The sequence below is a fragment of the Symsagittifera roscoffensis genome, chromosome 2 (assembly GCF_963678635.1).
Source record: "Symsagittifera roscoffensis chromosome 2, txSymRosc1.1, whole genome shotgun sequence".
In the NCBI taxonomy this organism is placed as follows: Eukaryota; Metazoa; Xenacoelomorpha; order Acoela; family Convolutidae; genus Symsagittifera; species Symsagittifera roscoffensis.
The window spans coordinates 34,525,500-34,539,904 of NC_087063.1; the positions used below are offsets into that span (position 1 = coordinate 34,525,500).

A 14,405-nucleotide genomic window follows, 5' to 3' on the forward strand; every position below is an offset into this window, starting at 1 on the left:
CCTACTTAAGAGTCTCCACCCCTATAAATAAATACAGTAAATGAGCACTGAGCTTTCTGTTGAGAGTTCTAATTTTGCTTCATTCTGATTGGTTGAAAAATCGACCATTTTGACCTACTTAACAATCTCCCCCCCCCCCCCCCCTTTGTAGAGATTGTTAAGTAGATCCCAGTGGAAAATCTGAGCGAACTGGAATCAGTCAGCTCTGAGTTAAATGAATAATACTCTTTTTTTTCTTCAAATTCAAAGTATAGAAAGACTCTCAAGAAAGGTTAGACATCGTAAAGCGCATCCCTGAGTCGAAGGTACTGTGATAACCCAATTGATAACAATACAACGACCACAGCGAGCAATAGTATATTGTATTAGGTCCAGCAGAGAAGTGTTTTTTTAGCATTTTGAAAGCTTGTAAAGTTTCTAATGGTGCAGGTAATTTTTTCTAAGATAACTTCGTCTTTTTTGCAATTTTTTTTAGTAATTTTTTGTCGAGAGAAACGATTGTTTTGAAGGTTTTTTCAATTTTTGATTTGTCTGTTCATTTGTTTGCTATTATATTCATTCATTTTTGTGTCGCAAGTGCTTCGAAGATCAGTTTCGCCTCTGTGTCAGAATATGCTACCTTAGTAGAGATATTCGCTTGAGGTGCTCTGAAAGCTGTATTTCCGTATTTTACCATGATACTCATCCAGGACAATCAATTTGGTTGATCACTCGAGCAGTGGACATCGGCAGTAATTTGCGTTTTAGAGATTGCATTGAATTGCGTGGTTTTTGGGGCCAAACTGATCTCTTGGTGGGACGAACGCGAAAATCACAAGTAAATTAGATCTACGAAGTCTACCTACTGTCTGAAAATGAAAACAAACATTTTCTGCTATTCTATGTCATTCATTGCCAGTATGGTAAATCTGAAATTTCTAGTACTTCAACTGTGAAATTTATGTTGCTCGGAGAAATAATAAACAACGAATGTGAATTAAGCGGGTACCAGTAAAAGGGTTTTTGGAATTAGTTAGACCCGGTTGATATCCTTGGGATCTTGGCATTTAAACTCCTGTTAAATTTGAAGCAGCTGTTAAGCTGATAATACACAGCAGACGGACTGTTTTATGAGTTCAGACTATAAAATACTCAGCATATTTGCCTTACAGTTATATACAGATTTGTTTTTTTTTATGTCTTGAGTGTCATTTATCATGGATTGTATGAAAGTTATCTGGTGATATATTTCCTTACAATAATCGTTAAGAACACATTTTCATAATGATTAGTTTGTTCTGTATGCTTTGCTTCTGCGTTTTAGGTGTTGTTGGTGAGTTTTATTTCCAAATATTTACCTTCCAGGTTATTGAGATGACATCATTTGTTTGTTACAATAGGGAAGTATTCGATTTTACCCACAGCAAAGATATTAGAGCGAGAGCTGTTTAGCAATTATCGGAGATTTGTGAAGCCAAGGGTAGATCAGAGCAAGCCAGTGGTCGTGGTATATTCCTCTAATGTGTACCAAATACTTGGAGTTGAAGCAGACACGCAGCGGGTCAAGCTAAGTATGTATTTTAGATTATAGAGTAGCTCCAACTTCTGTAAGATGGTAGTTAAATTTGCTAAAATGAACACCTTTTTGTCTATTTTGATACCTCATCTGAAATCTAACTGCAGGAAATGCTTTAAGATGTGTTAAGTTGTGAAATAGTTATTTATGCACTATCGGTACTGCTCTGCTGATTTAGATTTATGGATGCTACTTCTGTGGAGAGATGAGTTTTTGAGTTGGAATAGCAGTAATTATGGAGGCCTCCAAGGTAATAGCTCGGAAAATGCTCCATTGCGTAGCCTATCTCTGTGTTAAATATTTAATGTTCTGTAGAAATATCAGTGAACCCTGCGCGGATGTGGATGCCGGATATCCTAGTTGCAAACAGACAAGATGACGAGCCTCTGATTCAGAAGACCAATCAGATTCTGGCGGCAGTGAGTTATAAGGTAGCGTTAGTGCCACTTAAGTTCACTTTCTCTGGGTGAAATGTCAAATACAATCCATATAATCATTACTCTTGGTGAAAAACCTTAAGCGTGGTCTGTAATGCGCTATCGTAACGCGCTGTCGTAATGCGCGAAATAGAGACCCAGGATATGAAGATGTTGTTTTCTGCGCTAAACGCCAGTTTGAGATCAGTTGCAGGAATTTCGAATCCAGTCAATTTATTTTGCTCGGTTGTATGAAAAACAAGACTGCTCGTATATCAGGGCACAGCCCTGAATGTTTCGACTATCCCTTAATTCATATCGAATAGTTTTCGGTAAAAGAAAATATTGAAAACCTATAAATTTTGGACAATATCGAAGAGTGAAATGGTGAGTCGTATGAAATTAATACGGCCGATCCGATTAGCTAGCCTCCATTCAATTTGGAACGATTTTGTTGTGCAAAGGATAATTCGCCACGCATAAATAATTCGCGTTACGCTCTCAGCGATATGAATAAATTCTTCAAAGCGCGCATAATTTAGTCCAGAACATGAAAAGTTTGGCAATTTTCAAACCCCCAGAACTTTACAAAAAATAATCGGAGGTACAATATCTTTTTAAATTTGAACTCAGGAAGTCGATATCTTTAATGGGGTATAAAAAATGTTTGTTGAAAACTATTATTTCGATCGGCGAAAATTGAAAAAAACCACACCGAGCATAAATTTACTTCGAAAGTCGTTACAGAAATTGTTTCTCACTAGAATCAAAGTTGATTTACATAGTATGTAGTAGGGGCGGCCGTTTCTCTTTCATTATATATTGGAGCGGCAGTTTTAATTCGGTACAAATGTGCAGCTTCTTCAACTGTTGGTAATGCCGTTTCGAGTTTTGAGTGCAATTATAAATATGTTACTACAATTGCGAAAACAAGTGTCTTGTAATCGGGAACTAGACCTTTTTCCCGTAAACAACTTTTATTGCAAATCTGTAGCTAGCATATTTTTACTTGCTTTATATTTGAACCTTCACAACTTCCAGCCGCTTTCCTTCTTGGCCTAGAAGTAACGCGGTTACCTTTCCACCGTACGGTCGGGGGCTGCAGTTTTTTCTGAGTGCTGATAACAATTCAAATTAGACTACTGGATTCTTAATGGGTATAAATAAAGTTTTTGAATGAAACTCACTGGGATTTTTTTAAGAGTAATGAACGTAGTGAAAACTCTTATAAAGGTCTTGCTGATTTTTTTTTAGGAAAAAGTCGTAAAATACTGATGCACTTGGGAATATATGCACTTTTTGAGTTGAATTGAAATTCATCTGCGGAAAGTGACCTAAATAGCACTCTCCAAATACGAACGTGGAAATGGCCTAAAATACATGAACGATTTCTAGTTTCGAAAGTGGAATTTAATTTTTAGATTTCCAGCGGATTAAAAACTTTACCTGTTGATCCAGTTTTCTCAAGTTGGGTTAATTTTATCAAAAAGCGCTAGTCATAAATCGTTCTAGAAATTCAAATAATGTAAATGGCATCTATTTTTTCTTTGAAATTCAAAAGTTGAGATTTTTTAAACAAAGTATTTTTTTTATGTTTACTTGCGTTCATTACTCTTTCCAATCTTCGATTGGCTATGTTTTGGGTTAGTGGTTTTCGTTTCACTTTACATCGGCTTAGCTTTCATTTTTTGAAATTCCAGCTATATTATCCAAAACTGTGGTATTGATAAGTTAGACCGCGTGGTTTCTGTTGCCTACTAACCAAGGTTGAGATAAAATGTCGGATGTTATTTCATTTCCATTTTTTTTGTCATAGTTCTTAATTTGAACTATTTGAAACGCCAACTGAATTATGTGATACAGCGTGTAATTACAGAGGTTTTAAGGTAAGGATTAGGCGGTTACTGTTTTGGTCTCAATCTAACAAGAATGGAATAGTTGAGCTCAGTGTAATGTTTTTTCTTAAGATGAATTTAACAAACATTTTTGACGGAAATTTTTGTACCAGCTGGAAGATACAGTAGACCTAAGTCTTGAACTTTCAGAATTGAGTGGGAAGAGATATGACCTAGGGTGGGTTTCTTATCCCAGCCGATTTTGAATACCTCAGAGAAAGCTCGTGCGGGGTTCAAGGGGTTCGTGACGCTAAACAATAACATTTTTCCTGCTTAGGTTGCGTCCATCGTACATATCTCTTTGTTTGAATTATCTATAAGTTTCTTCAGTGCATAAATTCAAATACACATTTCTAGCACCGAAGAGAATAACCGACATGCAAAAGATGCCTTAATTGGTTTATTTTATCTCAGACTGACAGCCAATGATAATGAATTTCAATCCTAAAAAGGTATGTCTATAGACAACATCAAAAATGAGTTGCCTACTGCTTTATGATAAAGAACTGTTATTCAATCAGAAGAAAATTTTTTATTTTTGATTATCAAAAGTCCGTAATAGTCTTACAATTTGAGCACTTAATTTAACTGCAGTAGGTGGGTTGGGGCTAATTATAAGATCCGTATACGAACCATAAAACACTCGTAGCAGCTATTTGTTTAAAAAACACCTTGAATTTAAACGAAAGTCACACTAATTTGGAAACAGTCTAGGAGATATAATTTATGTGAGATTTAAATGTAAGGTGATCGTCAATATAGAGACCAAGATATTTAAAGCATTTGCAATGCTAGCACCATTCAGTATAAAATAAACAGGTGGGCTGATTGTTGATAGGTTATCAATTGGCATTTGTTGATCTTAGTATTCAAAGTTTTTTAGTGGCTGTTGTTGTTAGTTGCCCACAGGGGGCGCGTCATGCGTGCTTGGCCCGAGTTTAAGGAACATTGCTACTTTAGTGGCTCTCAACCAGTACTAAACTTGGGCAAGTTCTATCTGCAGAATAAAATCGTTTGAGTCAGATATCAGAGCGGTTTCATCTCGTTGAATACTTACAAAATTGTTACACATTTGGTGCAGGTCATTGATTTTGTTTTTGAAAAAAGTTTCCAACTTACAATTGAACCTTGAGGAACCCCTCATTTAACCGGCAACTTATCTGAGCTATCATGGCCAGTATTTCTAACTGATATTGATATGTTAGTCAGCTTTTTACGAGACTTAATATTGGACCCCTTTTTAGTCGGGAACTAGAGTTTTTTCCCGCAAACAAATTTTCTGACAAATCTGTTAGTAATTGTACTTGCTTTATCATTGAATTTTACTAGTTTCGATTCGGTCTAGAGGTAACTCGGTTGGTTTTGCACCCTAAAGTCTGGGGTTGGAGTTTTTTCTGCATGTATTTTTTTCTGGTTTCTATGCATTTTTTCCTGTCTGCTCTGTAGGGCCATGTATCGTATCTTCGTCCGATGGTTGTGACTGTGCAGTGTGACATGGACACTAGACACTTTCCTTGGGACCGGCAGCAGTGCAACCTCATAGTGGCATCCTGGACCAACTTTGAGGACGATGTCAAACTCGAGAAACAAGTAAGAAGATATGTTCAGCCCTGTGTTATCCTCTAAGACATAGTGTGGTTATTGTGGTCGGCAAAAGAGCTGGGAAGTAATCTGAGTAGGATTGATTTAATTTGTCATTGATAAATCATTGTTTCCTCTGGCTCTAGTGTGTTTATAGTGAGCACGCTTGTATTTAGAAAGGACCAGATGACGATTTGATAAGAAGGAGTGAGCACCACGAGTGGACCCTGGAGCCACAAACGCCCATCTTCAGGTCACTGGAAGTGTACGACTACGTGGAGCAACAGTGGCGAAAGAAGAGCTTCATCCAGCACCAGATCAACTTCCACAGGAAGCCCGGTTTCTACGTTATAGGTTTGTATCTAAATGGAAAAGCTTACGTTAGTATAGTATATAAATGAAAAATGCAATAAATTAAGTTGAACTCGGAAAAAACGTAATAACTACATTGAACGAATGCTAGAGAAGCCAAATACAGATAGAATACTTCGCAATGCACCAATGGTTTTATGAACTGAAAAGTGAAGAAGACAGAGATACGTTTTGACCAGATACCCGTTCTGTCGTGACAAAGGAGTTGAAAAAGGACTTCGACGCTGGTGTTTTTCAACAATGCCGGTTGCCATGACTTGAATGAATTGAAACTAGTCTTGGCCGATGCCGTTTTTGATGCAACCATGGAAGCTCTGAATGCATTATCACTTTTGCAAATGATTTTGATTTGTGCCATGACTGATAACTGTAATACCATGCGGGGTGTTCATGGTGGGTTTTGTTGCGAAAATGAAGAATGTTTGTCCAAAAATTATAGACAGAGGTCAAGGGATGCAGTTCATCAATAGCGGGCAAGACCATTCATGTGTTACGCTCAGGAAACGATATGATGGTTGGACCAGGTTTCATTAAAATGAAACTTTTCGAAAAGGGTTGTCGTTGCAATCTTCGGCTGGAGATGTACAATGCATATCGTGTTATCGCCGACAATTTTGAGTGGGATAACTTGAAGATTTTGATCCCCTGCGTCTGTTTTGGAGAGTATCAAAGCGTCCCATAAACGCTAAAGAGAAGAAGTCGATAAGGTCAACGCGGAGAAAGAATAAGCATCGCAGAACTCCGCGGGTCTTTGAACAGAATTAAATGTTTTCAAACGAAAAGATAACAAAATACTTGAAAAAGAACTGAAGTAAGTCGAACAAAATCCTGGAAAAAGAACTGAAGTAAATGGAAGAAGCAGAACGGAAACTCTCAGAAGTGAAAAAATGAACAACCCAGCTCGAACTGTCGAAAAGCGGCGCTGTGTTCAGACTCAAGCAGGACTCGAATAATGTCAATTCTTCAATGCTTAAATGAAGAAATTCATTGAAATTCAATGTTTGGCGTTCAAAACTTTTTTTTTAAATATTCTAGCTTTCGTATGAAACAGGTCAGCAAAAAGGTCAGTTTTAGTTTGATTATGTTGGTCAGCATTTTGATGTGGTCAATAAAGTTATCACCCTGGCATGTTATATTAGCATTTTAAAAATCCGTCCTATTCGAAAATTGCTTTTTATAGGTTGGTTGTCTTACCAGCCTGTTTTTTTGTTTTTTTCTTTGCTTTTTCCAGTTTCATAGGGTGTTTATATCGACAACGGTCCTAACTACGACTTGAACGTCTCAAGAAGTTTAAATGGATCAACAATGATGAAGTTAGCATGACAGAAACTGTCATTACCGGATTAAAATAACTTGTAATTTGAACAATACACTAGTTTCTATCCAAAAGTGGTATTTAGAAAACAACTTCCTCCTTAAACGAAGATAAATCCAATTTTAAAGTTAAACTTCAAACCGAATGCAAAACTGCCGCCTGTAAACCAAAAAACATCGAAGTAGTCGACGAGATCGAAGTTCTGGGTGTCACCATAATTTAAAAAAATTATCGTTTTGCCAGCGTTTTCCATTCAAGAGAGATTGATGTTATCATGCAACAAAAAAGAGAGGCATTTGACGCTTTTTTATGTATCTTTTTTTTTCAACTGCTTATGTAATGTCTGGTCGTAAAATAATCTAAACACGTTTTTTTTTCGGTTAAAACTATCCCATATTTGTTTTTAATCGTTGATTCAATTGCATTTCAAAATTTAGAAGAAAAAGAAACACAATAGTCTGAAAATCAATACCTTGGGTTTAGTTGAAACGAGAAGATCAATTATGTTGTTAATTCGAAAAGTTTGATGGGAGAAAACGTAGCTAATTTTCCATGATTTGAATATTGGTGATATCTTAAACTATCCTTCACGAAGGGATATGGGGCGTGTAGTAACGAATCCCCCCTTCCTATAAAGAACTAGTTTAAGGGTTAAGCATATGTGAATACTGAACCTAGTAACGAATCTCAGCCCTTTTGCGAAAGGGGGGAGGGGAAGTTTAAGAGATGTGTGAAAAATAAGCCTCCAAAACCTTCTAGTTTTCGAGATATCGCGTTTATTTGAGTTTTTTGAAACTTTCTGAGTAAAAAACAAATTTTTCTCGGTGTTTGTTTTCATCTTAATACGATGTAGTCCATTTGATTTATTGGGTGGAAAACTTTTTTGAGTTTTTTCTTCAAATTTTAATAACATTATTTTGGCAGCTGATTAGTGCGGTCATGATAGTGATTGATAATTAGTTTCTGTATCTGCTTGTCAATTGATGAAATTTAAAATTATTTAACTTGTTAGAAATTCATTCAGAAAAACAAACATTATTTGTTGCTATTTGTTAATTTGATTTGTTGTTATTTATAACATATTTACTTGCAGTATATGGGCAGACGCTTGGTGGATTTCATGATCCCGTTGTCTGTCCTCTCCAGATTTTGTTGCATTATGTATAATTTGATGAGAAATAAGTTCCTTCTTTTATCCGCCCGAAGCTATTGCACCCTAGGGTATATGTACCGGTGTTGTGTTTCAGTGATCGTGATTCCGACTGTGGTAATCAGTGTGATCTGCATGTTTGTGTTTCTAATACCAAATGGCTCCACTGAGAAGATCGCCTACAGCATGAGTATGATGCTGACTCTCTACGTGAATCTGCTGACTGTGGCCAACCGCATTCCGAACAACAGTAACAAATATCCCTACATTGGAGTGTACTATCTAGTCTGTATATTCCTTATTGCCACGTCTCTTTTACAGGTGAGGAAGGGAGCTGGATCAAAACTTCGTGCAATAAAGATTAAGATATAGAACATTTAAATTATGTGTGCGTTTGTGTTTGTTTTGAGTCACCGATCGCTTTGCAAGTAGCACTATAAATATGATCCTTTAACATTGGATTTATTAGATGCAGATTACTCAATTATCCAACTTTTCCAACTGCTTTCCTTTTCCAATCCAACTTGCATAAAAAAGTGCCGTTTTGGTGAGTAAATTTATTGGCAGATTAATATCATGTATTCTCCGCTTTTTCACTGTTTAGTGTTTCGGTTTTTAAGCGTCAGTAGCACATTTGAGGGCAGTCAATTCCGATACTCGAGGCCTGTGGTTCGACTCCCGTCGAGGGCATTTACTTTTCAATACTCAATTTTGTTTGAAAAACATTGAAGTTCTCGACTTCATCTAAATTTTTTCTTATTTTTGGAACTATTTTCTTCAATTATTGTGTTCGAAACATTCTGTGCTACTTCATGCAGTGCACAGTCATCGGCTATCCGTGTCATGTTTCGTTGTGAATAATAGCGAAAGGAAGCAAGAACAGATCTGAAACTAAGAACATGACAACGTTTTCTGGTGGCTAAAAATATATCCTTAGGATGTTTCTATCCATATACAGTTATGATCAAAACTTTTGTTTCGGTTAAAATCTTGGGCGGGCTTGAGCTGATATTGTTATTCGTTTGGTCTTCGCTTGGCCGGAAAACAGGTAAACGTAATTCTCTGGCACAAATGTCACTTCGAATTCTCTAATATAACTTATAGCTACCATTGTGACTGCACAATCTGAACAAGCCGCCCTCCCTAAGTTATACAATTTTAACTAGCTCTAAAGTATTGGTTTTTATAAGAAAATGTCTTCAAATTTGTAGAGCATATAGCTTTTTGCGGCGGCATGATTTATGGATTTGCGCTTGATCAAGTTTAAGTAAGAGCTTATTTTAACGAATGTGATGAAGCATTAAGAGTCGAAAGGGCGTGGCGTGGTAATAAATGGACCCAGTAGCGGCTTTGACATAAATTTGTAAATCTCAATGAATATGAAGTAAATTGATTGCTGACTTTGATATCGGTCATGGAAGGGTTCAAGAAGCATTTGACTCTGTTGCCAGGCGTATGCTTCACCCTAAGTAACATTGGCATCAGTAATCTGACAAAACTCTTCGAATTATTTAGAAAACTTGAACTCTCAACAATCTGAACTTTAAATTAAAGGACTTAATTAAAAAAAGACGTAAAATAATGATTGTGTTTTGCATTCTAGTCGACCCTTGCTCTGACGATGCACTTCAAGAGTGTGGAATCTACCAGGGCCCCCATGTGGCTGAGGAAGAGAGTACAGTGTGTGGCATTTGTGGCCGCCAGAGTGGCCTTTGTGAAACACCTTATGCCCCTGGATCTTGTATACTTCATGGACGCACAGGACGTATTCAAACCACTGCATCCCAAATGGGAACTGTGAGTTCAGAATTGGCTGCATTTGTCGAAAATGGAGCTTTTAATTTGAAACTGAAATTATTTTTGAAATAAATACATACATAACAAATATAAAATAAATACATTTATTGAAATGATTTTCTCAAAATTGTTCAGTGTAATTTATGATCTTAAAAGCTTCATTTTTTGTTCGAAAAGTTTTGATGCTCTCTTGGCACCCTTAAATTTCGTAGTGAACGATTATTTCAAGTAGTTAAAAATCAGGTTATCCATTTATTCGATGCTAGTAGATTCAGTCCAATTGAAATGTATGTACGAACAGCGAAAAGTTACTTGACTGTAATCTTTCTTGAATTTTTTCAGGAAAAGAGAGGAGGATGCGAATAGAAACAAGTTGAATAGTCTGGAAAAATCGATTAAAAGGACTTTTTTGCAGTTCGACTCACTCCGCTATGGTCTGGACAAGTCCTGCTATAAGAAGCGCAAGCACATTCAAGTTGTAGCCGAGTGGCAACTGATCGCAAAACTCATAGACTTCGTACTCGGCATCTTTTACATAACTGCTACATTGTTCATTAATGCATTCATTATTCTGAAAGTGTCCAGATGCTTATAGAAATATATATTATTTCATAAAAATAATTTTCAACAAGGTTTAGTTAATGCCAAATTTTTGGCTATATCAGTGACATTGAGCCACTTAAGCGGTTAAAAAACGGTGCTTCAGTTATTTAGGTTTGCTGACATGGTTATTACAAATTATTGATTTCCGACGTCAAAATGAACAGTGTTAGGTTAAATCTTTCCGTCAGATTCTTAGATTGAAAATCATATTGCCAACGGTTTGGCATTAATTATAAATTGTTCAAACTGTTGATCAAAGTGAACTTAAAGTACCGAGAACTGTTAATGATAAGTTTAGCTGAGGTTCAATCAGCTAGAATATCGCATTGCATCAGCATTTATTAAGAGTCGGTGAATGTAGTTAAAATGCTTATTTAGGTCGTGGTGATTTTTTTTTTCATTTGTTAAGAAAATTTTTTTAAATGCTATAATATTTTAAATAAACACATTAAATGCTGTTATATTTCATAGAATTGTATTCATACATTAATATTTTTATGGATGCTTCCTGGTATCTATGTACTATTTGAGTTCAATTCAATTTCATCTGCTAAAACACGTAAGTTGCTCCCTCCAAGTATGGAGGTGTAAAGGTCACGTAAAACGTGATAGACTTCTAGTTTCAGAAGTGGAACTTAATTCTAAGATTTCCCAGTGCAATAAAATTTGATTATTGGTCCAGCTTTCTCAAATTGAGTTAATTTTATTTTTAAAGTGTCAACCATCAGTTAAAATTACAAGAGCTCTAAAGCCCTATTTTTTACTTTCGTTTTTCTGTTTCCTTGCGTTCATTGATTCTTTTCCTTTTGTCTGTAGACTGTTTTTTCTGGAGGTCGACCATTTTTATAAGACGTTCTTGCTTAATTGCTTTTTTTTAAACTGCAAGGTAGCGTTGCAATCTACAGGTTCTACACAAGCTAGTCTATGTCTTAGTAGGCTACATTTTTCCAAAAAAACATAGGATTTTTCTGTTTAGTGTCTATTTAAAAATTGATGAACGTAGGGAAGATTCTGATGTAAACCGTGAGAATTTTCAGGAAAAAGCCTTAAAATTTGACTTTGATAAGATTTGGTTTTTCTCGCTAACTATCCTACCAAATCTGATATCATAAGTTTAATCGTAAGAGCAGCTTGTTGAAAGCCTACCTTAAGAACTGACTATGACCAGCTTGTTCAAGAAAAAACTTATGGCCTCCAAACAAGTCCAAGTTTTGAAAATTTGACAAGGTTTTGGAAGCTTTCTGATTTTACGCAAAAACTACCGTGCCAAATCTCAGATTGTGTTCAATCGAGAAACCCTGTTTTGGGAATATTTTCTGGTTAAGCGGCCACAACCTGATTGTTGTAGAAAAAGATCATGGATTTAGAAAAGTCTATGAACCGTTTTTTAAGAACTTTTGACTGTTTTTTAGAAAATTTTTGATATTGTTAAATCAAATCAGATATGAAAAGTTCAATTGAAAGAACGATTCAATAATTATTCCTGCTGAATGGGCGACTCCGAAAGTTTTTGTTAGAGAAGTTTTATCTCCTTATGAAAACTGGATATCTCAAAATTGTTTATTCTTCTCACTTATTTTAGTAGAGAAATAACTAAAGTTTTGGGCAAAGGCCAATTTTTGAAATCAAAAATTTTTTGTGCCGCGTCAGTATACCAAAATCATTCAATATCAAACACGTACCTTAGGCTTTTAACGGGTCCCTAGTTGTTTTTTTATCGAGAGGTAAGAATTTTTCGGTTCAAGTTTTTTTTCACCATTTAAATATTCGACTTAAGTTGATTCTCATCTTTGTGTTGTATTGCAATTTGTGCGAAGCTCCGCTTTGCCTCTGTCTAATTTTTAGATTTCTGAGCGCATATTGATACATTAATTTCGAATTGGAAAAATGTTACCTAAAATAGTGTCAACCATAATTTGTTCTTGAAATTCAGAGAGTTTTAAGCTCAGGTTTTTATGTTTGAAACTCGAAGTGTCTTTATGTTTTCAAAAAAAGTTTTTATTTATGATCTCTTGCTTTCATGAGTGCATTTCATGACAATTTAGAGAATTGTAGTTCAACCGTTTGTTTCTAATAACCAAATCGAAAAAAAATTATGCTAGTCAGTTATGCGCAAGTATTATTGAGTTTTCCGGCCATCGTAATTTTATCCTATTTTTTTAAAATCAAAAACTTTCGTAGATTTTTGGCATCATTAGTTGTCTGATTTTTTTAACCCTGTTAAAATTAAACTAGCCTTAATATCTTGGTTTTCAAATAGTGAATACTCGTTATGGCAAAAGGTCTAAAAATAGTCGCCACTGAAACACAGATTGAACAGCAAAAAGAAAACAGACTTGTTCTTGACACTGCGAGAACTGTTTTGAAATATTTTTTCAAAATCTGAATCCTTACCAAGAGAAGTTAAGCATGGAACATCACTTGACTCCTCGCGAGTTTGCGCTGAGGTAACAATTGGTGAAAGTGGCAATGAGAGAAGAATTGAACTCGCTGCAATTCTGTGACGATGGAGTCTGTATCGTCGATACGATGCTAGAAACAAAAAGTCAAAGTTAATTTAATTCAAAATTTGGATTTTTTTTAAATTGAGTTTTGAATGTTTCCACCAGTTGACTATACCCGCTCATTTAGTGTCGTACAGAGAATCCATTACATTATTTCTGCGCACTAGCTGAGAAATGGAAGCTTCTCTTTGGGTTCCAACATTTAATGTGGGCTTTCCATGCAGTGTAAGTAAACTCCGTTGAGCTACTACTCTATCGCTTGGGTTGCCGGGTCAGTCATGCTGAATAAGTTTAAGTTTCTCTTACGTTTACAATATTCTGTGCAAGCTATTTACACATTTCTATGCCTTTCTCAGTTTCCTTCCTATGTCAGACTACTTTTAAAATGATATTGCTGTTACACTTGTAGAAATAAAATGGAAAGTGACCAATAGATGAGCTATCTCCCTACCAAAAAAATGGCAAAACACAGCAAAGGCGTTATAGTTTGGTTATGTAGCATGCACTCAAGGGGCCAACTGTAGCTATTTTAATGTTAATGTGGAAAAAAAAACTGAAAAAAAGCATCAATACTTATTTTGTTTTCTTTTTTGTTTAGGCGATCATTGCTGCAAAGAACGCATAATTCCAGGATTGATGGCGCTCTAATTTTGTATCTTAATCCGAGTGCTGAATGTTCCGACTGCCCTTTATGATCTATGGAGCAGTAATAACATGAAAAATTAAAGTAATAGGAAAAAATTAAAAGAAACAATCTAATAATTTGATTTTTTTTTGTGAAATCATCCCCCCACACGCCATATAAAAAACGAAGTGATAGGTTTCGCTCCTATCACTGGCAAATAAGCTTCCTTCTTACAATTTGGAACGATTTCTAGGAGAGATTAAATCTCCGCTTACGCGTTAATAGCGAGAAATATCGCTCGTTAATTGTCCCAAATCAGCCAAAATGGCAATCTTTAAACCCCAATAACTTTACAAAAAAAAGATCATGAGAAATTTAAGCTCAGGGCAACAATAATTTTTGAATGATACAAAAAAATTTCTGTCCAAAATGGCTAGTTAAAAATTCGAAATTTGTCTGAAGAAAAAACCCACCCGAGCTCAAATATTCCGTTTTTTTTTTCGTTATGAAAGTCGGAACAAAAACTATTTTTAGTTTGTCGAATGCAATGAAAGTTTGCATGATGAACAAGAAACCAATAATTTTGAACATA

At 35.7% G+C, this 14,405-nt stretch overlaps 1 protein-coding gene across 1 annotated transcript; it reads left to right on the top strand.

Moving 5' to 3' along the window:
* Positions 1-487: 487 nt before the first annotated feature.
* LOC134838848 (acetylcholine receptor subunit beta-type unc-29-like) lies at positions 488-11,190 on the top strand. The gene is made up of 9 exons (XM_063854135.1): positions 488-902; positions 1,380-1,550; positions 1,734-1,805; positions 1,871-1,986; positions 5,313-5,456; positions 5,624-5,801; positions 8,382-8,605; positions 9,888-10,081; positions 10,424-11,190. Exons 3-9 carry the CDS (start codon positions 1,742-1,744, stop codon positions 10,674-10,676), a joined length of 1,173 nt encoding a protein of 390 aa, XP_063710205.1. The 5' UTR covers positions 488-902; positions 1,380-1,550; positions 1,734-1,741; the 3' UTR covers positions 10,677-11,190.
* The last annotated feature ends 3,215 nt before the right edge of the window (positions 11,191-14,405 follow it).

Bases quoted from the DNA above. Each gene is read 5' to 3' on its own strand.
- LOC134838848 (XM_063854135.1), top strand. From the start codon at position 1,742: ATGCTACTTCTGTGGAGAGATGAGTTTTTGAGTTGGAATAGCAGTAAT. The intron at 5,802-8,381 runs GTTTGTATCTAA...GTTGTGTTTCAG, and splicing joins GCCCGGTTTCTACGTTATAG to TGATCGTGATTCCGACTGTG. The intron at 10,082-10,423 runs GTGAGTTCAGAA...GAATTTTTTCAG, and splicing joins CTGCATCCCAAATGGGAACT to GAAAAGAGAGGAGGATGCGA.